This window comes from Heteronotia binoei, chromosome 2 (assembly GCF_032191835.1).
Source record: "Heteronotia binoei isolate CCM8104 ecotype False Entrance Well chromosome 2, APGP_CSIRO_Hbin_v1, whole genome shotgun sequence".
Lineage (NCBI taxonomy): Eukaryota > Metazoa > Chordata > Lepidosauria > Squamata > Gekkonidae > Heteronotia > Heteronotia binoei.
The window spans coordinates 159528084-159553464 of NC_083224.1; the positions used below are offsets into that span (position 1 = coordinate 159528084).

Sequence of the window (25381 nt, forward strand, 5' to 3'; positions counted from 1 at the left end):
GAGGATAGGGGCACCTTATTTATTTTTATTTATTTATTTTATTTGATTTATATGCCACCCTTCCCACCGACTCAGGCTCAGGGCGGCTCACAACATAAAATCCCACAAAATTAAATTAATGAGTATTAAAATTACACATTCAGTAATAAAAAAATATACAATGATTAAAACAGTTAAAACAAAAAACAAAATATTGAGTTGGTGCTATTCTGGTGGCGACAGCCTTCTTCCACTTTTAAATACCGGTGCCTTATTTGTGGGCTCATAGAATTGGACCCCCTGGTTCAATCATTTTGAAACTTGGGATTTTTTTTTAGGAGAAGCACCAGATGCTATGGTGCCTCTGTCTTAGAAAACAGCTCCTCCTCCCAGTGCCAGATACCCACAGATTGCTTCTCCATTTCACCTCATGAGAACTGGTCTCCCTAGGGTACTATGGAGTGCCCAGTGGACATTTCCCTTCCTTTCTGATAACTGTGAAGCAGGGGGAGGGCCTCCAAACCAGGGATCCTCTGCCCCCAACTGTGGATTGGCAGCCCTATCGTCAGAGGTGGCTGTCATGCCCAATTCCCTTTAAGGAGTCTCCCTTTTATACAGACAGCCCATACTGCAAAACCCTGTGCTGTATTCCCCAGCCTGACTAGGGTTGCCAAGTCCCCTATGGCCTCCGGGGGACTTTTTTTCGCACACGCATGGTGCAAGCAGTGCAATGACATAACTCGCAAGTTACATCCTCGCGTCGGCTGCTCTAGGAGTTTCCAGTAAAACTCTATGGTTTTCCTAGACACTAGCAATTTGTGAGGAACACTCTAGTTTTCCTCCCAAATTGCTAAAGCATCTGGGAAAACCATAAGCGTTTTCCCGGAAGCTCGTAAAGCGACAGGTGTACGATGTCACCCGCACAATGACATCACTTGTGAGTGATGTCATTGTGCCTGTGACATCAGGAGGGGATCCTCCCACCGGCCCACTATGGGTTGGTGGGTTGGAGACTTCCAAAGTGGGAGAACCCCTGCCCCTCCCAGGAGCTTGAAAGCCCTATACCAAACACCCACCACTCATTTGTGTCAGTAAATATGCACATATAACAAGACATTCCACATACACAGGTAATTTTGCACTTAGGTTTCAGCCAACTCTAGCTAGATCCTCCTCAGTTTAAGAATATCTGTTTGCAAACAGCACAAGAACTCTTAATGGTGTTATATTGCTAGTATCAACAAGGGGGCAATTCTTATTGCTCTGCTTGGAGATAAAAGAGCAGAAAGTTGCAATGAACAGACAGCTCCTAAAATAGTTCAAGACCCATCCACAAAACTGAGCATCCGTTACACCATAATAGAAAACAGATCACAACAAATTAGGCTCTAGAAAAATTGGGATGTGAGATTGTTACTAAAGCATTTGGAACCACCATTGTGCTGTATGAATAATGGCAGTTTTGCCACAATTGACGGTTGTAGAATTATTGTTGATAGCCAAATAAAATCAGAGTTTTGATCGAAATAAAATAAAAACAGAGCTCTGGTTCAGATCATGTGACAATGTCTTCTGCGTGGAAGGAGAGGTACCTTCCCCTGCTGCACCAGAAACTGCAATGAGGCAAGGACTCTTCAGAGGAACCCTCTAGGCTGGTCAGTTTATGTTTTCTCCTCCGAATGAGGAGAAGGAGTAGATAGCACAAAATCACCAATCGTGTGACTACCGTATTAATTATGTGTGGTGGAAGGTGCCGCATCAGAACTGGGCCTGTGTTTTGCTCCAGTGATTTCTTCTGCTGGGTCAAGGGCACAGTGGTATAATGTGCATCCAGGCTGTGCAGAAGACAAGCATTTTCCACACCAGTGTGTGACTTATAGATCCAAAGCCTTTGTCACCCAAGGAGCCAATTTCTGCAACGGTATGCTGTTCCAGTTAGGGTGGCCAGACCGTCCCGGTCTCCCGGGACTTTCCCGGATCTGGCCCCCAATTCCCGGCTCCCGGGCTGGGTATACCGGGACCATTTTGAGGTCCCGGTTTAGCCAGCCAGAGAGCCGGGGGCCGCGCGCCCGGGCGGGGAAGGCGGTGAGTGAGGGAGGGAGCGACCCTGCGCGTGCGCAGATCGCCCTGCGCACGCGCAGGGACGCTCCCTCCCTCACTCGCCGCCTTCCCCGCCCGCGCACGGGGCCCAGCGGTGGCGGCGGAGGCCCGGGAGGGCGTCGGAAAGGCCCGCGGAGGTCGCTGGAGGGCCTCCAGCGACCCCCGCGGGCCTTTCCGACGCTTCCCGGGGCTCGCTTCCCCCACCCCCCGTCCTCCTCCCCCCGGCAGGCCGTCGGAAAGGCCCGCGGGGGTCGCTGGAGGGCCTCCAGCGACCCCCGCGGGCCTTTCCGACGCTTCCCGGGGCTCGCTTCCCCCACCCCCCGTCCTCCTCCCCCCGGCAGGCCGTCGGAAAGGCCCGCGGGGGTCGCTGGAGGGCCTCCAGCGACCCCCGCGGGCCTTTCCGACGCTTCCCGGGGCTCGCTTCCCCCACCCCCCGTCCTCCTCCCCCCGGCAGGCCGTCGGAAAGGCCCGCGGGGGTCGCTGGAGGGCCTCCAGCGACCCCCGCGGGCCTTTCCGACGCTTCCCGGGGCTCGCTTCCCCCACCCCCCGTCCTCCTCCCCCCGGCAGGGCCGTCGGAAAGGCCCGCGGGGTCGCTGGAGGGCCTCCAGCGACCCCCGCGGGCCTTTCCGACGCTTCCCGGGGCTCGCTTCCCCCACCCCCCGTCCTCCTCCCCCCGGGAGGGCATCGGAAAGGCCCGCGGGGGTCGCTGGAGGGCCTCCAGCGACCCCCGCGGGCCTTTCCGACGCTTCCCGGGGCTCGCTTCCCCCACCCCCCGTCCTCCTCCCCCCGGCAGGCCGTCGGAAAGGCCCGCGGGGGTCGCTGGAGGGCCTCCAGCGACCCCCGCGGTCCTTTCCGACGCTTCCCGGGGCTCGCTTCCCCCACCCCCCGTCCTCCTCCCCCCGGGAGGGCGTCGGAAAGGCCCGCGGGGGTCGCTGGAGGGCCTCCAGCGACCCCCGCGGGCCTTTCCGACGCTTCCCGGGGCTCGCTTCCCCCACCCCCCGTCCTCCTCCCCCCGGCAGGGCCGTCGGAAAGGCCCGCGGGGGTCGCTGGAGGGCCTCCAGCGACCCCCGCGGGCCTTTCCGACGCTTCCCGGGGCTCGCTTCCCCCACCCCCCGTCCTCCTCCCCCCGGCAGGCCGTCGGAAAGGCCCGCGGGGGTCGCTGGAGGGCCTCCAGCGACCCCCGCGGGCCTTTCCGACGCTTCCCGGGGCTCGCTTCCCCCACCCCCCGTCCTCCTCCCCCCGGCAGGCCGTCGGAAAGGCCCGCGGGGGTCGCTGGAGGGCCTCCAGCGACCCCCGCGGGCCTTTCCGACGCTTCCCGGGGCTCGCTTCCCCCACCCCCCCGTCCTCCTCCCCCCGGGAGGGCGTCGGAAAGGCCCGCGGGGGTCGCTGGAGGGCCTCCAGCGACCACCGCGGGCCTTTCCGACGCTTCCCCGGCCTCTACCACCACCCCCCCCGTGCTGGCGGAGGCCCGGGAGGGCATTGGAAAGACCTCTCCGCCGCCGCCGCCGGACTCGCCGCCGCTGCCGCCGCCGCTGGACTCGCCGCCGCCGTAGGTAAGGGGGCCGAAAGCGGGGGGGGGGCTGGCGGTTGGGGGTGGCCTTCCTTTCTTCCCTCCCTCCTTCCTTCCTTCCTTCCTTTCTTCCTTTCTTCCTTCCTTCCCTCCTTCCTTCCTTCCTCCCTCCTTCCTTCCTTCCTTCCCTCCTTCCTTTCTTTCTTCCCTTCTTCCCTCCCTCCCTTTCTCCTTCCCTTCCTTCCTTCCTTCCTCCCTCCCTCCCTCCCTCCCTCCCTCCCTCCCTCCCTCCCTCCCTTCCTTCCTTCCTTCCTTCCTTCCTTCCTTCCTTCCTTCCTTCCTTCCTTCCTTCCTTATGTTCTTAACTTCTTATGTGACACAGAGTGTTGGACTGGATGGGCCACTGGCCTGATCCAACAGGGCTTCTCTTATGTTCTTATGTGACGCAGAGAGTTGGACTGGATGGGCCACTGGCCTGATCCAACAGGGCTTCTCTTATGTTCTTAAGTGTGACACAGAGTGTTGGACTGGATGGGCCACTGGCCTGATCCAACAGGGCTTCTCCTATGTTCTTATGTGACGCAGAGTGTTGGACTGGATGGGCCACTGGCCTGATCCAACAGGGCTTCTCTTATGTTCTTAAGTGACGCAGAGAGTTGGACTGGATGGGCCACTGGCCTGATCCAACAGGGCTTCTCTTATGTTCTTATGTGACGCAGAGTGTTGGACTGGATGGGCCACTGGCCTGATCCAACAGGGCTTCTCTTATGTGACAATACTGACTTTGGTGGACCCAAGCACTGATTCAGTGTAAGGGAGCTTTGTGTTTGTGTCTTCTAGTGCAATTTTGTTCTCAGATCCTGTATTTACTTCATCAGTATATGGGATAAGGCACTTTCTCAACTGTGCTGCATAAATCAGCCTATTTATTTTGTCCTGTTGGCTCTGTTGGCTCTATCTGCGCCACCTTCATCACTTCCGGGGTGTGGATCCCCCAGTGGAGTGGTCTCCCGACTCCCTCCGCCGGCTGTTTCTGATAGCCCTGCGCCCCCTCTTTCATTTGATATGTGTCCCGTGCGGGTGCCACCCTCCCGCCGGGAGATGCCGCAAAATGAGCCCCCTTGAGGCTTATGGCGGCAGGGCTCGGGGGAAGCGAGCTAGACTGCTGTTCTTTTGAGGGGTTATAGAGTGTTTCGAGCCCGTCCCTGTGGCATCGGTCCCATCATTGTGGGGCCCAGGGGGCCGGCGCAGCGGCACGCTGAAGCAGCCTGTCGGTCACTTCCAGGTTCCTGTCCTGCATCTCGACCTGTGTTATTAGTGACAGGCTGCTTCAGCGTGCCGCTGCGCCGGCCCCCTGGGTCCCACAACGATGGGACCGATGCCACAGGGACGGGCTCGAAACACTCTATAACCCCTCAAAAGAACAGCAGTCTAGCTCGCTTCCCCCGAGCCCTGCCGCCATAAGCCTCAAGGGGGCTCATTTTGCGGCATCTCCCGGCGGGAGGGTGGCACCCGCACGGGACACATATCAAATGAAAGAGGGGGTGCAGGGCTATCAGAAACAGCCGGCGGAGGGAGTCGGGAGACCACCCCACTGGGGGATCCACACCCCGAAAGTGATGAAGGTGGCGCAGATAGAGCCAACAGAGCAAACAGGACAAAATAAATAGGCTGCATTATGCAGCACAGTTGAGAAAGTGCCTTATCCCATATACTGATGAAGTATATACAGGATTTCAGAACAAAATTGTTTCCGGCGGTGATATTTGGGGGATTTTTGGGGATGTCACAGGAAGTGCTGTGAAGTCACTTCCTGTTTCCGGCAGTGGCATTTGGGGGAAATGATGTCACAGGAAGTGATGTCACTTCCCATTTCCGGCAGGTGACGTGGGGAAATGATGTCACAGGAAGTGATGTCACTTCCTGTTTCCTGTGGTGGCATGACGTCACCGGAAGTGACGTCACCGGAAGTGGCGTCACTTCCTGTTTCCGGCGGCGCGCGCGCGGGGCGCGCGCGCACCCCCCCCCCCCAACGTGTCCCTGGCTGGCCTTCAGACATTATGGTCACCCTAAGTTCCAGTGAGCAAGTCCAGTTTCTGCTATGTAAAATCAAAAGCATAATATGATTTGGTGTTTTTTTACCTTGATATACAAGAAAAACAACAGCCTCTGTTTCTTTTAGTAATACAGATTTAAAAGGGGGAGGTGTAAATGCCAGTGTAGCTTGGGACTCAGATAAGTGAGAAATTAATCCTGTCTACATGATTTGAAAGGCCCATGTAAACTCCCCCACACCTCTTTGTCAATGCACTTCAGTCCTGAGCAGTGGCAACTCATGCCAACTCATGGCTAGCTTCCCAAGTCTGGTCCGCTCTCAAGTGGAGTGTGCCAAGCCTATTGAAATGTGCATCGTGTTTTTGTGTATGTAGCTAGATTTTCAAGACCACCAAAATGGAACATAGTTATAAGGTTGCCAGGTCTCTGGGCTGACATGAAGTTTCAGGATTTTGGCCTTCTCTAGATCCTTAGTGAAGGAATTATCTCCCAGGGTGAAGAACCAGAAGCAGGGAGAAAGAAAGAAAGTACTTTCCTCTGGAACTATGTCCAGCCTTAGCATCTGTACTAGATTTTCAATCAGCCTCCTTTCCCAGCATGTTTTCACATCACTTTCTGAGTGGTACTAAAAGGGCAGAGAATCGTCATTACAACCAAGTATGCCCCCTTGTGGATAAAAAAGTCTGCAAGGAAGAGCTAAGGACTGCCAATAGGCAGTGATAGATAAGTATGGGCAACAAGGGTGACGGGTCACAGGGTGTTGGATGAGTGGATAATTATGAACTACGTAATTTTTGTTTGTTTAATTGTTAAATACTTATTATTACTATGGATCTGTTATATATACTAATCTCAATAAATGATGAATGTTGGGAAAAAAAACTATTATTGTAAGCCACTTTGAACCACAAGAAAAGGTGGGATGTAAATGTCTTAATAAAAATTAAATTAAAGGGTACATATTTCTATAAGCCTGGAGGAAAGTACAAATTTACAGAATATTTCCAAGTGGTTGGAATTCGGGTTGTTCTAGCAGCCACAAATAATAATAAAAGGAGATGTATACAGAGGGTGGAAGCTAGGAGAGGAGAAATCACAGCAGTTGCAAGTAGAGTGAAGAAAAATTAAATTAAAGGGTACATATTTCTATAAGCCTGGAGGAAAGTACAAATTTACAGAATATTTCCAAGTGGTTGGAATTCGGGTTGTTCTAGCAGCCACAAATAATAATAAAAGGAGATGTATACAGAGGGTGGAAGCTAGGAGAGGAGAAATCACAGCAGTTGCAAGTAGAGTGAAGAGCCAATAAGAGGGAAAGGAAGGACTGCACAGGGTAACCCCATTGGATGGAGGGAAGTTGAGAAGACAGAGATAAAAACAAAAGGTGAGTGAAAGTGAGGAGGCAAGTGTGGTGTGTGAGAAGATAGAGAAAAGGGAGGCTAGCCAAATGGAACTGGAAGCAATTGTAAGTGTCCAGGAAGTAATTATCAACTGGTAAGAGTTTCCACTCCTCCTCCTTAGTGTTGCCAACCTCCAAGTGTAGCCTGGAGATATATCCCAAAATTAAAACTGCTCTCCAAACTACAGAGATCAGCATCATCAGTGAAAACTGCTGCTTTGGAGGGTGGACTGTAAAGCGATATACCCTGATGAGGTCCCTCCCAAACCCCACAATCACCAGATATCACACCCCAAATCTCCAGCAATTTCCCAACCTAAAGAAGGCAAGCCTACTCCTCCAGTTGCAGTAGATACATCTTGGAAACAAATGGAGAAAGGGACAAGAGCTCTGCCTTGGATCTTTTATAGCCCATCCAGCCATCAGTAAACTAAAATAAACAAGCAAATATCCAAGCTTCATTCCAAGGCCTTCCTCTGGTGACACCACCCTGAACTTCCAAGTTCTACTCTCCGAATTTCAGTGTCTGAGTCCCTATGTATTTAACACCCCTCCTTACCTGTTTCCATTATCTTAATTCACTTTGATGCCAATGAACTCCTTCCCACTTTGAGATGGACACATACAGGGGTCGTTTTGCAGAAAAATAGGCGGTGGAGCTCATCCAGGGATTGTTATGCAGTTTCACATGCTATTCAATGGACAAGGAGGTGGAACTCTCAGAAGGAGGTGGAACTCTCAGAAAGGTTCAGGAGTTGTGTTCCTGTGAGCTCCAACTGAATCTGAGGCCTGGACACATACCAATAAATGTACAAAGAAGAATATATGCAGGTATTTCTCTGCTTTTCATTGTGTGAAGTGGGAAGCTGCCAACAGCTGCCCAATTAAATTGTGGACTGCTTTAAGAGCCATTGAGATAACAGGAATGCTATAAACTGGTTCCAACATACATGTGTATAATTTGATTTCTCTATAAATTATTATGCCTTGGCCAGCAGCTGTAACAGTCAACATCTGAGGTTGGATATAAATTTTACCCATGATGTATGTATAAGATTAATTCATGCATGCTGAAATCTGGGACTGGCCAGTACTTTAAAGTGCATAGTGCTGTGTTTGTGCAGGGGAGAAAACGTAACTGAGTGAATTGGCTGTAGAAAGCAACTGTGATGCTGTTCATTGCCATAACTATCTCCTTTGCCCTTCTGATGGCGAATGAACTCTGGCTTTCTAAAAGACTTTTCTGAAATGAGGCTACAAAAACATGCAGTTGGCAGCAACATCTGCTGTTTAATCTGGCATGCCCACTTCCCCTGAAAACGTCCAGCAGGCTCACAGTTGAACACCTGCACAGACCTTTCTTCTTTGCCTAGCTAGAACTATATCCTGTTCTTTTGCTTAGGTTGCATTTAACTCAAGTTCCTTATTTAGCAATTGTTGGTTGTGTAGTCTTCATCCCAACACTGCTTGTGTGAAGCCTTTAGTGCAGGACTTGGGTCATTCTAATGGTTGGTGGTTCTTATTCTCTCTTTGGAACACCACTCTGAGCCTCAAAAAGGTCACATTGCAAAGCAATTCTATCAGCGTGACTAGTGGTTGAACATCAAAATTTGGCTAAGAAATCCTCTTAAATAATTTTTTAAAAACTTTTTTTTGGGGGGGTGGACCTTTTGAAGCAATTGCTTTAGTCTCCAGTTTGATTCATTGCAGCTGTTTACCTTGGGCTCTTTTGTATTTGAGCTTCTATTTAAGTAAAGAAATGAATGTATTATTCCCATTCTCCATCTCAGGGCCTTTTGGATACATTTCAAAGAGGCAAACATAGTATGGTTTTTGAGCACACACACACAGGAAAGAACTGTATATTGTCATATAAACTTCCAAACATATTTTGATTTATTCACAGTTTATATGTTTAGATATAAATATATTTAATGCTTCTTACATGTGCACCTAAAATAAAATGTTTAAAGTGACTAGAGGGCCAAAAGAGATGTGGCAAAATCAGTAAAAAAAAAAGTGTGTATGAACAATCATGATTTAGATTTGGGTCACAAGGGAAGGAAAGTGAGGATTTAACCCCTGAAACACCATTCAGTTTTGCTATGGGAAATTGGTCTTCCAGAGGTATTTTAAAGAAGTGTGTGTATCCTTTAAAAACCTGCCCTTCCCTTTTAAAATAGGACTGGAGTTGTACAGGAAGCCCAGTTTTAATTAGCGAAACCAAGTGCTTCAATGCCCACTTCCTTTACCACATAGCACTGATCCAAATAACTATTTATTTCATTTATAGCCCACCCTTCTTGCTGATGCTCAAGTCATTTTACAAGCATTTTAATTAAATTAGATAGTGTAAAATATCCAATAAACTATTCAATAGGACTAGGATTAGAGAATTAGAAAATAATGCAAACAAAAAAACTGTTGAAGGCATAACATAACACAGAAAGTACGCTATAAATGCAAAAGCAAGGTGATACAAGTTCCATGATCTTGGTAATCCCTGTTTTGGCTTTTAGAAACAGGTCCAATGTTCTATTGCCATTTGATTTGATATTTCAGAATATTAGACTCTACATCCCAAGGGGAGAAGTCATCTTTCTGAACAAGGAGCCAGAAGCAAAGAAGAAAAAAATATTTTCCAAAGGAAGCCACAGCAAAGTCTCACCTGACACTGCCTTTGCTGAGAAAAAGGAGGTATCCATGTGGGGCTTTAGCCCAGCTGCATGGTCAGGACCAGTGGACAGGGTCCAGATGGAATCAGTAGCTGGTCTCTGGGGTATCATGCTGGTAGCAGGGAGGTTGAACAAGCACTTGGCTGCTGACTGAAAAGGGAGTGTGTTAGGTTGCTAGCACCCTTCCCACACTCCTTGTAAGAGCTGTATCCCAGAAAGATGGGCAGCTCTAAGCTGTTCCTTGTCTCATTATCCACCTTCTGCTGGCACAAAGCTGTTGACCCCAACCTTGCTTTATATATAATCCTTGTATTTATTTTAAATATAAACATAAATACACAACATGTTAAGCATGGAGGAACAGCCTGGAGTTTGAAAGGCACATTCATCCCTTACCTGTATGAAAAATGGGCAGGGAAGTCTTACAGCTAAAATCTGTGTGACTGTATCTCACAATCTTCCTAGCTTGATCAAATAATATAAACTGGGCTCAAGCTTGAGATGGCTCTGATACAAGCAATGGCAAATATTCTTATCGTGAAGATCTGAAGTCTTATGATCCTGTACAATGGGGCTACAGGTCACCAAGGGTCATGTCTCAGCAGGTTAGAGATGGCTGTAGATCCCAGCTGTACTAAGTTAGAAGTAGGTCTAAAAGGTTGTTTCCTCTTTCAGCAAAATCCTTAGGAGGAGAGAAATAGAGTCAAAGGTGATAGACTAGAACCTGCCCTTCTCTTAGTCCCCCTTCTGATTGTTCTGATTATTCTGGGTTGTAAACCACTCTGTCCTGCTGCTGCATTTGTTTTGATGAATTTTGAAAGGTTAACTTCTATTTGAAATGTTTTAGCACAACCTGGTGGACAAAAATACACAGCTCTACAAAAACCAACCCTGATGTGCTCAGCAACAGTGACCATTAAGCGTATAAAAGGAAAGACTCCTTATCACTTTCAGTATCTCATTGGTACACCATTTCCCTCCTTTACGGCATTTTTTTAATGGAGAGGAGAGAAATCATAAAACATCTTTCATGCACTGGCCTCCATTAATTCAGACACACAGAGAGCAAATTTTGAACTTCAGGTAGTATCCCTAAAAATTGCCATTAACTTCATGCCTAGAAGTTTGTACTTACACAAGAAAAAATTAACAGCATTGCTGAGGGCGCCATCCCTATTGGTTCCCACATAAAAACACTGGAACAAAAGCCTCTCAAGATAAAGATTTTAAGTAACTGCAAATAGCTTAAGCAAATTGTGAATAGCTTAAAGTCTGTGAATGTACTGATTTTATGTCAGTCATCTATATTGATTTATCTTAGGAATTTTACCCCTTATTTCACCTGATCTTTCCCTTCTATGTTGAATAAAATATTTTGTTAATTTGGACTATAAAAATGTCTCAAGTGCCATTTAAACTTAGCCAGACATCCCATCTGAATTTAATATGCTTGATCACATGGGTGCATCTGCCTCTCAAATCCCACCTGTACCTATATTGTCTGAGGATGGGCTGGGACCGGATTAAATAGCTACTGGGAACTTCCTGGTAGCAAACCTCTAAACCATATGTACGGCACACTTCCCAACTATCTGAATGGCTAGGTGTGCCTCACCCACCCCGCACACACCTGGCATGTGCATGAGCAGTCTGAATGCTCCTCTTGTGCGTATGTGGCCTGAATACTCCTCTTGTGTCTATGTGGCAGTCTGAATGCTTCTCTTGTGTGTATGTGGCAGGGCAGGGCTGTGTGAATGCCGGGGCATGGATAAAAGAGAAACAGCTTTTTCAGAGCCAGGATACTGCTGTCCTAGTGTGATCACACCCATTATGGGGAGAGATTGCCAGGGGGAGGCAAAGCAGGAAAACCTAAAGACAGTGTGACAGATAAAAATAGGTTGGCTAGTGGGTGGGAAGGAGAGAGGCTATGGGGGGCAGGCAGGAAAAGGAAATATTGAAGAGAAGAAAATGAGATGACTCCCAACCAGTAATTGTAGGTCATACACCCTAATTTCAAGGGGAATTTGCAGGGTTATGATTGGTTGAAACACCCAGAAACCAAAATAACCTGTCGAATGTTTTCATAGAAATCCCATGTATTAACATATAAATGTATAGGAGGGCAAAAAAAATGTTTTATGTAAAAACACAAAAAATGCTTTATGCAAATGCAAAAATTCCAAAAAAAAAACCCCAAACAAACCCAAATCTTTATTCTAAGGGGCCTGAAATTGGTTGCTCTATTTGTGAAGCTGCATGGAAACTGCCTGAATCTTGGGCAGCACAAGAGAGAAAGAGAGGCTTGAATTTTGCAGCCAACTGCAAAGAAACACCCTTGAAGAGATGCAAGGATATGTACTCACTTTTGTGGCAGTTCTTTCAAGACAAATGGCATCTGTTTTGGTATTTGCCAGCTCCTTTGTTCAGTCTGTGAACAGACATTGCAAAAAAAAAAAAAGAAGAAGAAAAAAAACAATCTCTCCAATACTGTCACTTCATAAGGACAGTGAGCCCCCTGTATGGCTGTCCTGTAACTTCCTCTAACCAGTCGAAATGGAGACTGTAAAACATTGTTTGGCAATCCAGTCACTAGACAACTGAACATACATTTTGGGACAATTCAGAATTTTAGAAATTACAATAATCTTGACTGGAAAAATTCATTCACAATGCTTTTTTATCTTTATATTTTAAAACCTTCATATTTACACATCTTATGACTCAGAAATTTGTCATTTTTTAAAAAAAAACCTAAATTATTTTTATTTTGCTTGAAAATAAAATTAAACCAAATGAAATTAAACCAAAGTAGAAATGAAGCTGACACAAATCTAATGTACAAAACTCTTCATATAATTTTTTTCTAAAAATTTTTTTAAAAAAAAACCATTAGCATATACAATGATAAAATAATGGAGGAAAACATCTTCTATGGAATATTTTTAAAAGCTGTGATAACATGTGAAATCAAAATGTCAACTGAGTAAATATTTCAACCCACATTTTGCAGGATATTTAGTTCGACTTGATGAGCTGGAATGAAACATCTGGGTGAATTTTTGGGAAGATAGTGACATCTAAAGGACAATTTGAAAAATGCAGATCTTAAATTTGGCTTGATTTTGCAGCACTACTGTCTACTACTTGATTTCATTGTTTCTGTCCATCTGATACCCATCTTTGCTTAAAGAATGCTTGCTGAATACTGCTAATTTTTACATTCTTTTCAGGGACTTGTGTGGGCTCCAAAACATTTGTAATGCTCTGCAGGTGTTTGATTCACAAATGTCTAGGAATGCTTCTTGTCCATTTTATGTTCTGTATTGACAATACTGCTATACCATGCGTCCATTGAAACTGTTCAATAGAGGATAATTCTGGATTTTTTCCCCTTCTTATGGACTAAAAAATGAACTTGTAAATAACTATGGCTGGGAACCAATGCTAGACATGTCCAAAGACTTGGGCATGTCCAGTGGGAGTTCTGCATTTAAAAAATGTATAGTTGACCATCATGCCACATCATCACCCATTGCCTCAGTTTTCTACATAGTTTGTTATGGTGCAGAGTTGTGTGATATCTAAAATCCCCCTTTAGGTTCCAGAACTAGCTGTGCTATGTTTCCAGTCCTGGTACAGGGCTAGTTGAATTGCAATTTGGGTCCATTCTGTATACCAGAGATGATACAATGGATGAAATGTATCTAATCCATTCTAATGATGATACTTCTTATTTTAAAAAAATTACAAAAGACATATTTTCACCAACAATGAAATTGTTGAATTCAACATTGAATTCCCCAACAATGAAAAACAGCATTCTGCACACACACAAACACACACACTTCACAGTGTGCCATAACTATCATCTTCAAGATTTCCCAAATCTTTTTGACAAAGTTGGGGGGAGGCAGATTAGGAATCTAAAAGAAACATCCCTTATGTTCTTGATTGGCTTTTGTTCTTAATGTACTATGGCCTGTGCAGAAATTTTAACTGGAAAGTTTCAAAGTATTTCTAGACGTTATCAAAGATTTCAGGTTTTCACGGCTGGTAATTATTCTGGGTTATAAACCCTAATGTTTCTAGACGGTTTCCATTAAAACTGGAGTGGTGGGTCCATTCAGAGCACTTTCTGCTTCCCTAGAGCTGGCTATGACTTTGGAATCTTCCTCCAACTTCGCATCATTCTCATTTTCTTGAACCAGAATGGAGACATCTTTTGTACTAGAGTTGGCGTCCACTTCTTCCTCTGACTCTTGGTGAATATTAACTCTGTGTTCTTGAGATTTGTTTTTTAGCAGTTGTCCATTCTGGGCAGGGTACACCCTAGCAACTGCATCATACAGAAACTGGTAATCTTCCTAAATAGAGAAAAAGAAAGCATTAGTAAAAAATGATACACCACTTGTACTCAAGTTGTTTTTACAGAAGGAAATAGGGGAAAGGTGGGAAGTGTGAAAGAAAGGAAGAAAAATTTAAGGAGCACAGAAATGCGTGGGGAAGACAGCAAGAACTGGTGGCTGGACTTGTCAGCCTGCTTCTATCTATGGTATATTTAGATAACTCAACTGGTATAAAAAAGAGGTTTTCAGCTGTGCTCTAGATGATTGCTGGATTCTTTGGAAGGTCATCAGGCACTCCTCAGTAGGAACATTGGTAATGGCAATGACATACAAAAATGATTTCTAAGAATTTATGTGCAAACTGTATCCGTGTGTGTGTGAGAGAGAGAGAGAAAGAGAGAGAGAGAGAGAGAGAGAGAGAGAGAGAGAGAGGGGGAGAGACATCAAGTGACCCCAGCAAGAGGCTTTCAAGGTGTGAGAAGCAGAGGTGGTTTGCCATTGCCTTTCTCTGCAGAGTCTTCCTCAGCAATCTCCTTTCCAATTACTGATCCTGCTTAGCTTCCAAGATCTGATGAGATCGGGCTATACCAAACCACCTTCCCTCTCCACACTGTATCTACTATTCATATAATTAACAAAAGGATACCAAAGGCACTGAAAAGATTTACTGGAATTTCCATTAATCCTGTTGTTGTTGTTGTTTAGATTTAGCTTTATTAATTGTCCATCCCAGCTATACCTTAACTGCATTGGATCAGCCATTTGTATTTGTTGAGCACTTTTTGAATACTAGGAATTTTATTTATTAATAAAAAATATTTTAAGAAAGAATGATCAAGAATGGCAGACAAGGTTTGGTCTAGCAGCCTGTTTCACACCTGCTTAAGGTCTACTGCCAGATCTCAGAGGCCCCAGCTCTGGTATTCAGAGTGTTACTGCCTCAGAACTTGAATATTCTATTTAGTCATAAAAGCTAATAGCCATTAATAGTCCTAAACGTCACAATTTTTTTTTACTATGTCCCTTTAAGCTGATTCAATCACTTTATTTTGATTGCTGGATTGTTATTGTTTTAATCAGGGGTGTCGAAATCATTTGTCTGACATAAATGAGACCTTGTTAGGCCAGACCATGTGTATCATAAAATGTAATCCCAGGTAGTGAAGATATAAACTTTATAAAGAACACAGACAAACACAATTAGATTTTTAAACACACACCTTAAAATAAAATATGATTAAAAGACTAGCACTCTTGCAATGTTTTGTTTATTTAACAGTCTCTGATAATTGACACCTCTTGCTCTGAATTATTGCATCAAAATCTGGAGACTATGTCTTTGATGTAGCAATTTGTTTAGGTACAAGTTTGCAAACCTACTTTTGATTTACTGACATTCAGTACAGAAATCTCATGATCAATGCTTTGAGCCTAAGACCCAGAGGAAAATATGAAATGCCTAGGCATTGCGATTTTTTTTCTGTATGTTGCTTCATGTGCTGGGTAAGAACATGTGAAGGCACCATGACACAGACTGAGGGCTATGTATTTGCCTACAAAACTATAGTCTTCCCCAGAGAAATAACTACAACTTCTATGAGATAGTGCAAGAATACAGAGACAGCAATGTATTAATGTATTAACCTACTTATATGGGAAGCTGTAGGTTAAACATCCCCAGTGCTGGGTGAACTTGGCCTGGACTCACATTCTCAGCCTAATCTACTCACTGGCTTGCTGTTATTCCTCATTGTCCACATTGCTTTCCTACTTAGAAAGACTGGATCATGAAGGCATGAATACAGTAAAAAGAGGAGGCAAACCCAGTTGTGCCCAGGAGAGCCCTGGCATAACAAACCAACAAAACTCTCTCTCTCTCTCTGTAGCATGGCAAAAACCTCATACCTTGAATAAAACATTGTTAATCTTAAAGGCACTTTGTATCTCTCCCATGTGATTGAGGGAACTGGGCGAAGGAAGCTCTCGAATTTTCCCTCTCTCCCTCTCTCTTCCTCCTCAGGGGACAAAGAGGGGAAGGAGCCCCAATAGAAGGGAGGCTTTGTGCAGCAGCTTTGCTGTGTGATTGAGAGCCTGGCAAAGCAAGCTCTCTCTCCCCTGCTTCCTCCCCTAGCCAGGTGCTTCTGCCAATGGAGACAATAGAAGCTTTGTTCTGTAGCTCCTGTGTGATTGAACAAGCTTGGCAAAACAAATTGAGACACAGGAGGAAGCAAGAGAGGGAGAAGGATGCAGATGACAGCTGTTTGCAGGCCTGATAGGAGCCCTACAAGGGCCTGATCCATCCCACAGGCCACTTATTTGACACCCCTGTTTTAAGTTATTGCAAGGTATTGTAGTGAGAATGACATGATCACCACAGAATAAATGGCCTCTTTGATCCCAATTAAGTAGCAGGGTTTACTTACAAAAGTGGACACCATTCCTGGCCTGGCTTTACGAAGAGATTTCACAACTTGGAAAACATCTATTACACCTTCTGTCTCTGCGCTATCCAAGAGATTCAGCAAGGCACACAATATTCCTGTTTGCTGGGAACCATCACTACAAAATGACATTCCAGGATCAGCGGTTTTAGTTGATAGCGTCAATATGACAAAGAATTTAATGACACATTGAAATAGCATGCTTTGATTTTTCCATAGGCTTATTCAAGGTTCTGCATTTCATGTGGCAAATGTACAAACCTACTCTTGCAACCATCTCTATATAGAAACTATACACCAAAATGTGATGTCAATAGTGTGGCTTGAGTGGGATGATAGAGGCACCCTCCCCAGGACATAACTTGGAAAGGATCACAAAGTGAACATCAAGAGTCATAAAACATATTGTAAAGTACTATTAGATTATATCATGTTTTCTTTTTGGTATGGAATAATTAATCATATTTCCAAGATGCAAGATGGAATTCTAGATATCAACTAGCTCAAAGGCTTAATGAGGTCAGTGGGCCAGGCAGAGTGGCATGAACATAAGAGAAGTCATGTTGGATCAGGTCAGTGGCCCATCCAATCCAACATTCTGTGTTACACAGAGGCCAAAATCCATGTGCCATCAGAAGGTCCACCAGTGGGGCTAGAACTACAGAAGCCCTCCTACAGTTGTCCCCCAAGCAACAAGAACACAGAGCATCACTGTCTCAAACATACTGTTTCATCTATACCATGTGGCTAATGGCCACTGATGGCTCTCTGCTCCATATGTTTATCCAATCTCCTCTTGAAGCTATCTATGCTTGTAAACTGCCACCACTTCCTGTGGCAGTGGATTCCATGTGTTGATTACTTTTTGGGTTATTAATCTTTGGCATGCATTATCTTTCTGACATTTGCAATTAAAGTACCTTACATACAACCACTGAATATTACTAGTAGGGCTGGACTTGCTGGAGACATCTAACAACAGACAGTAGCAGCTAACATGATTTTTTTGTACAGGAGTGTCCAAACAGAAACAAATCTGACCAGTGAAAATTTCGGCAGCAATACTGTTAAATGTTCACTATCTTTTTTTTTTTTTTTTTTTTGCCTTTGGTACAGATTCTTGGAGAGAGAAAACTCCAAACACAAAATAATGAAGTTGTCTCAGTTCTACAAATGTTGTTTATGGCACAACACAGTGGGAGCCAGCCAACCCATAGCAAAGACAATGGTTTTGGGGAAAAAATAACAGTTCAAATTGAATCAAGCCTCAAAACACATTGGCACCTACCGGCAGTGAACAACAACTGGGACATTCTTGTTGTACAGATTTGCTTCAGATGATATCGGCGGTGCTGGAAGCTTCTGTCTGAGACTCTGAATCATGGCGATGAAGTCTTGGGGAGATTCAGGGTGACTAAAGGCTTTCCATTTATGGTACTGATACTGATACACTTCTCGGGTTTCTTTCCTCTGCAAGAAACAGAGGCATTTGGAGCCCTCAAACTATGACAGAAAATAGCATTCCCAGGGCAAATGAAGACTACACATCTGACAATAATTTAAAGCATGTAATACCACACATTAATATTTCTTATCTGGGTGTTACAGGGACTTTTGGCTAATTCTTTCATTTTGCCTTTAGAAGACAGGCAGGCAGGCAGGCAGGCAGACAGACATTCAGTAGGTAGACACTAAACCTACTCACCAATAAAAGAAAACAGACTATTATCAAAACCACCCAAACTGACTTCTTTACCCACCCGTTGTATATTGTACAGTCTACAGACTTGAAACTTTCCAAGTTTCTGATTTTAAAGTACTTATCTATATCTAGAAAGCAGATTTTTTTAGGAAAAGGAAAACAGACTGGTCAAAGTATACAGATTTCTTCTGTTTTCACCTCTGATTAGAAAACAGGTTTGTTTGGTTTGATTAGAAATGACAATAGAGGAACAAAAAAGCATTTGTACCATAGATGTTTAACTGGTGAGTTGGAGCGTACAAATCAATTGCACCCTGATCTAAGATATGTCATATTAACGATACCATCACTATTTTCTCTATAATGTTTTAATATGTAGAGAAATAAAAATTGAGAGGGGGAGAAAAATGAAAGAAACAGGAGGGCAGAGCAAAACAGACATAGAAAACATAATTAAAAGTGGGTTGCAATTAAATACTGTACAAGCAGCCTCACAGTTGGGCAAATAATGCCCCCGGGACTATTTTGGCTTAAGAAAAGGGCACAGAAAGGAAGGCTGAAGCCCTTTCTCCCCCCACGGTCTAATCTGAATCGGGCATCAGCATGCTTCAAATTTTGTTTCTCACAAGTAAAGTTTGGCATTCACAGGCTCAGAGTTGGGGTGGGGAAACCAAAACCTGAATAGTGACCAGATAGCTCACCTACTTTGGCTCTAGGAGGCAAAAGCAATATGGGGGGCTACAGCCAGTATAATGATAGAACAGGGACGCTGCTTGGTACAGTGGTGGAGGATATTAATGGCCAATTTTAGTCACACTGCAGACTTCCACTTTAACACCTTGTGAAGGCCTCTTGATCTCTGGGAGCAGAATTTCTTGCAACAAAATGGGCTGCAAAAGGGCAGGGAAGCTCTGTTTTGCCAATTTCATTATGGTTTCAATCTGACCTACGATTCCACTCTGTGCTCATTTTGTCATTTTTAAGTTTAACAAATAAATCATAACCCCATAACTCATGTTAAAAGTCAATATGAACAAATAAACACTGGAAAAGTAAAAAGATGGTCCCAAAGCTTGACACCTTTAAGTTCTTCTCAGTGATCACTTTCCCTTTTCTTAAATACTTGTAAGTACAATACCCCCAAAAGGTAGAAATATTGTTATCATTTTACCTTCATGTGTGTTAATTCAAAGACATTAATGGTATAGCTGGAAGAACAGTTGGTGTCTTTCAGTTCAACAGTGAGATTATCATAGGTCTGTTTTTCTTCCCCCCAGTACTGTGCACATAGTTCCTAGAAGTGAATAAAAACTAAATTAGTGATTCCTACTGAACAACAACAAACTTCAGTACTCATTCTAAAATTCTATGACAGCAGCTGCTCTTCCCTTTGCACATCTACAAAAACTTGTTTTTTTTCCGAGTGATGAATCCCAATGAAGTATATTTTCCCAGTGGGTATAGACTTTCAAATAATTCCTCTTTTATTTCTTAGATTTAATGAGACATGGTGAAAATGTGGTAAAGCCTCCACAAATTGGTTAGTCTGGTATAGCAAGCAGATTAGTGAATAATGCTCTGACACTGTATATTGAGGTTCACCAAATCCTAATAGTTCATCCATAGATTATGGTTATGAAGATGCTGATACTACATTAGATTGTCCCAAACAGTAGCTGTTGCTATATTGGGGGAGGGGGACCTCTCTCTCTCTCACACACACCGCACGTCAAAACAAAAAATGCAAAATTAGCAACATGAGGAACAGTAATGATTATTCTATATATATATTGATACATATACCATAAAATGGAGACTTTCTCATACACCTTGAGTTCATATACAATACGTTTTTTGTCGTACATGTACTCTTTGTACAAAATACAAAGGTCTTGTGAAGGCACCAGATACCAAATGACTTGAGGCCTATTAGCAGTTGATGGTTTTCCACTTTTGGATAACAACAGCAACACTTTCACCTTTATTATGCATATAATATTCGATACCCAAAATAGATAGTGAGGCCACTGGCTGCAGAAATTACTAAGCAAGATGTTTGAACTACACTCCTAACAAAAAAAAAGCAGCTCTTATTTCACTAAATTATCTGCAAACACTGACATATCTGTAGGAAATACCTTTTTCTACTTATTTATCACTCTAAAGTTGCAATCCTGTATATCTTTACATTTGTAAGCACAACCAACTGAACAAAATAAAATTTACTTCTAAATTTACACACACATACAGAGGGAATCACATTTTAACAGATACAAGTCTCATGTTTGAAAATGAGACATCCATTCTATTTTTTTAGAAATCTAAATTTTAATATTTCTCTGCAGGATACACCACATCACAATAGAGATTCAAGGAGACTCACTTGAGTGCCATCTTTCAGCTCAGTCAACATAGCAATAACTTTCACTTTTCTCTGGTAGACCATGGACCAGAAGTCACTAATGGTTTCTGGCAGCGGCCCTTGTGTTGCTATCATTGCATTTTGAAGCCAGTAGCCCTAGGGGGGAAAAATCGGAAATCATTCCAAAGATCCAGAGTTCCAGTTTAGGAACATCAGAAGTATATGAAAAATCATTACTCTGTATGGTGGAAAGTTGCTCCCAAGATGTAAAATCTAAGAAAAAAACACAGTGGCTTGACCCTTTGTGCCCAAAAATCTGCACAAAATCAGTATTTTCCTTACTCATTACAACACCAGGGTTGCCATATTTTGAAAAGCAAAAAAGAGACATATTTCCAAACTGACTACTTCAAAAAAGTGATCACAATGACAAATCTCATTTTAAATATCCCTACATTTTAAAATACCCATCATTTTAAGTACCCCTACTACAATTCTCATTTTAAATACCCCTAGTTAAATATGTATACTTAAATAGGAATATTCCTAACTTTCCAATCTTAAAAGAGGATGTTTTCATCAGTTGTTTAAAAAGAGACCAAAAGAAAACAGACACCAAAAAAGAGGACATGTCCTCTAAAAAGAAGACAACTAGTAACCTCAAGCAACACACGTGCCTTGAATTATCCTCAAAAGACAATGTGACACTCGTAGCAGCAGTGAAAAAGCTATCAGATTCAAAAGACACATGTTTATTAATCTGAAAATATACAACCTCCTTGTCCATAACCATAATGGATTGTGAAAATCACAATTCTCATTCCACCTATAAGTATCTATTGAAAAAGGAGGAGAACAATACAACCTGTATGAAATAAGATTGTTGTTAGTTTTTAAGGAAATAAACAAATGTGCTTGATGAGATCTTGAGCATGTGTAGTTTTAATGTGACTCCATAGATAAGTCATCCAGACACCTACACTTATGTAGGAAGCATTGATATACTTGTCAGACTCCTCACAGTCACTGTCCTCATCTGAAGAGTAATTGGAATCAAGTTCACTCTCCCTCTCCCCCTCCTCTTCATGTTTAAATAATACTCTGTTATAGTCATCTGCATAGGGGAAAAATAAAAAGACTGGTTAATGCAGTGATTCCTACTGGGAGTTATTTTTTTATTTATTTATTTAGTGAATTTATAGCCCGCCGTTTCCCAAGATGGGCTCAGGGTGGATTACAACACAATAAAACAGTTAAAATCGCAAAATAAAACAGTTAAGAATTAAACAATTATGCAGCACACCAGGGGAGTAATCTATAAATTGGGAGGAGGGAAGGGATTCAAGATTTTAGGAATTCTCCTTCCCATTCCCAATATATCCATCCATCCCTATGATCTTCACTCTAGGGATAAATTAACTCTTCTAGCTGCAATTCACCATCATTTCTATGATCACCTGAATGCAGGCATTCTCTTCCTCTGGACTCCTGTTCCTGCTTTCTCTCTTTTCTTCCCTCCATCCCTCCTTCCTTCCTTGGTATTTCACTAAAACTGCATATAATTGAATATTTACTTCTCTGTTGGATGTGTTTTTGTTTGGATGAATGCTGAAGTTATATACAGTTCCCTGAGGTTGCCTGTATATGTTTGGACTAATTTGGCATGGGCAAGAATAGAGGAGAAAATCCTAGCCTGAGATCAGCTACTGTACCCTAGGCTGCACAAGTTCTGGGCTTCTGGCATCCCATCTTGGGACAGAAAAATAAATCAAAATTAAGTAATAATTTCTTAAGTCATTCTAATTTGTTGTGCTGGTGAACAAACAGATCAAGTTTGGAGCAGAAATTTAGCAGCAGAGCATGTCACAAGCAACGCTCCCTCTAAGCTGTGGAGTCTTGTGAGCAAAAATTCTATTTTGTGAACTACTGGCATTAAAGCTGTGAATGAGCAATTCGGCTACTGCATAAATTAGTTTGCTCTGGGGCCATCCTTTACGAGCTGAGACAAAAATTTGTGAGACAAAGGCTAAAATACTGTGAGCTAGTTCACACATAATTCAGCTTAAAGGGAACACTGGACAAGTATTCTGTAATGCCACTGTTCTCATCCACCCAGTAACCTCTTGCTGTCTTAAATGGTTTCAAAGAACTCATATGTACAACATAAGGCCACCTCCTTCTGTGTCCCTTCAAACCTGCCCTCTTCCATGTCACCCTTTCAACTGCAAGGAAGCCAGTGTCCCCAAGTTGCTCAACCCTCATAAGTAACAACTGTCTCTCTTTCATTCCTTTTTTCCTCTCCCACCTTCTGGTCATTGTCAAGCATGCATATTTCTGTGTGCCAAGATGGTCCCTGAGACAAAGAGCAGATCACCATCCGCTCCTGCTCCCCCCTCCTTTACAACCTAAGGGCAAGTAATAAATCCATCTGGCCCAAGGATGTTTATGTTAGCCTGGCTGGTAACCGTGTGATGCGCCTCTCCCCCAGATTCACACAGACAGGTCTTATCTAACCTCAGAGAAAGTGTGAGAAAGGGAGATGGTTTTAATAGCCTACATTCCTTAGTAATAAAAGAGATACTATGTAGTAACTTTTGAACCTGTGACTCAAATTGCATCTGTATAATACCCTTTGAAGCTATTCTATAAAGTGACTATGTAAGTCTGTGTACGCCATTACTTCCAAGGATTCTGTCCTTGGTAAAGCTTTTGAGTTTCTACAATAAAGCAACTTTTGATTCAATAACAAAAGACTGATTATTGAGAAATATCAATGCTGGACAGTCATATTCCCATCACAAACTCTCTGTGACAGATGCCTGCTTTTATGGCTTTTGCTACTTTGTAAAATATAAATCTTTTTAGAAAGTAAGGGGGAAAAAACTTTGCAAAATATATATGAAAGCCCTTTCTATTAAAGCATAATCTTATCTGCACAACTCAGATAGGTTAGTAGTTTTCTTGAATCCTCCATAAGGAAATCAGGATATATCACTTGCAGGGGGGTTTGTGTGCATGTGTGTTTTTTCCAAATACTCACATGGGATAACTGAGCTCCGGTTTTTACTTTTATTTTCCTCTCTGTTGCCAGCTCTCTGTGTCTGCCAATTCTTATATGAAGGCAGTCTCTAAAGAATAACAAAGACATGGGGATGCATTGCAAATAAAGTGCCCTTATTAAAAGCAGGGATGCCATCAAATTTCTCATTCTAGCTGATTTGAACTCAAACTCCCACATTCAATTTTGCAAAACAGATCTGTGAGTCTTTATTTCCGTGCCCTTTTCTGTTTCCTTCTATTGATTTTTTTTCTCATTAAAATCAACACATTTTTTCAAATAATTCCATTTTAAAAGGCATGTAACATAAAAAGAACATGAAGAACACGAAAGGATAGAACAAAAAGACTCACTATGACATCATAAGAAAAATGAAGGAAATGTAAAGGGGATATTTGTATGACCCTTATCAGGCAAAGCCCTGATATGAATAGCCAAGGCTAGCCCAATCTCATCAGATCTTGGAAGCTAAGCAAGGCTGGATGTGAGACCACTGTGGAATGTCAGGGATGTGACACAGAGGCAAGCAATAGCAAACCATCTCTGAGTGCCTCTTGTCTTGAAAGCGCAAAGGAGTTGCCATAAGATGGCTGCAACTTGATGGCCAAAACAAAAACAAAAAAACCCAAGTCTGATTTTATACAGGGTGTTTTTAAAAAAAAAAATGCTGAATGTTGCTTCTGGTCTAGACAGTTTTTCCTGGAGCAAAGCAATTAAGTACATGTACCTGTTTAAGGGGCAAGGAATGTCTAGGCTTATACCAAAAGCAGGAATCTTAGCTATCGTTTAAAGTAATGCTGGAGAACTAGAAAACAAAGAATTACCTGGAATTCTGCTTCCAAAAGAGAAGGCTCATTGAGTGGATAACTTTTTTTCAAATTATTAAGGTGGTTGTGCAGTTCAGGGATGCTGACTTCTGTCTCACCATATTGGACATACTCAACCAAAGCTTGATGGATCAAGATGTATTGTGTCTAATGTTCCAGATTGTATGGATTATAGAAACCAAATGTTCAGTTAAAGTAATACATATTATATCGAGAAATATAACATATGAACTGACAGAAATATATATTTACATCCTGAGTAAAATTACTATCATAAACAAGTTAATTCAGACAAAATCCCCACAGAGTTTAGTGAGATTTATTCTCAAATAATTGACTGCTTATTTTCAGTCACTTGGGAGTAGATCCTATGGAACTCAGACTGACTTACTTCTGAGTAAATGTGCATAGGATTATACTGCATATCTAGAAATCTTCAGCTCTCTAATTTTATGAAACATAAGGGATGTTTCTCACTATACAATATACACTTTTCACTGTTTCACATTTGAATAGCTGGGTGATTGAAGAATCAAAGAAGAATGTGGAGAACCTGGGAATGGAATGTTTTTACATTTCTCAATGTGAGAGTCTCCCAGGACAGAAAGACCTAATTAATATAGTGTATTTAGCTGCTGAAATGTCTAAACTGTTTCAGATAACATGCAGGGATGAATTCAGATCACCTTTCACAAACAAGATGTTCATCCCTCAGTGAAGACGAGAACACCCTTCTCTTGGTTTATGCCACCCACATAAACAGACCACTTCCACGAGCTCTTACAATCACATAGCAGGAACATAATGAAAACAACTATTATTGTAAGCCACGAGGAAACGTAAAATATAAAAATACTAGTGCCTCCCTCTATTTTCTGGATTAAATTTCCTGGCCCATAGAATACCCTTACCAGATGAAGTGCTAAC

The 25381-nt window shown here is 43.1% G+C and overlaps 1 protein-coding gene across 1 annotated transcript in view; it reads right to left on the bottom strand.

Annotated features, from left to right (window-relative positions):
- Positions 1–13803: 13803 nt before the first annotated feature.
- The window catches only part of PTPRC (protein tyrosine phosphatase receptor type C), a 29292-nt gene continuing 17714 nt past the window's right edge, over positions 13804–25381 (bottom strand). Inside the window, exons 12-19 of the mRNA XM_060232349.1 lie at positions 24452–24601; positions 23610–23697; positions 21550–21683; positions 20591–20725; positions 19379–19501; positions 17794–17975; positions 16488–16623; positions 13804–14082 (exon numbers count right to left, since the gene is read on the bottom strand). Coding sequence (XP_060088332.1) covers positions 13804–14082; positions 16488–16623; positions 17794–17975; positions 19379–19501; positions 20591–20725; positions 21550–21683; positions 23610–23697; positions 24452–24601 — 1227 coding nt within the window. The remainder of the gene's footprint in view (positions 14083–16487; positions 16624–17793; positions 17976–19378; positions 19502–20590; positions 20726–21549; positions 21684–23609; positions 23698–24451; positions 24602–25381) is intronic.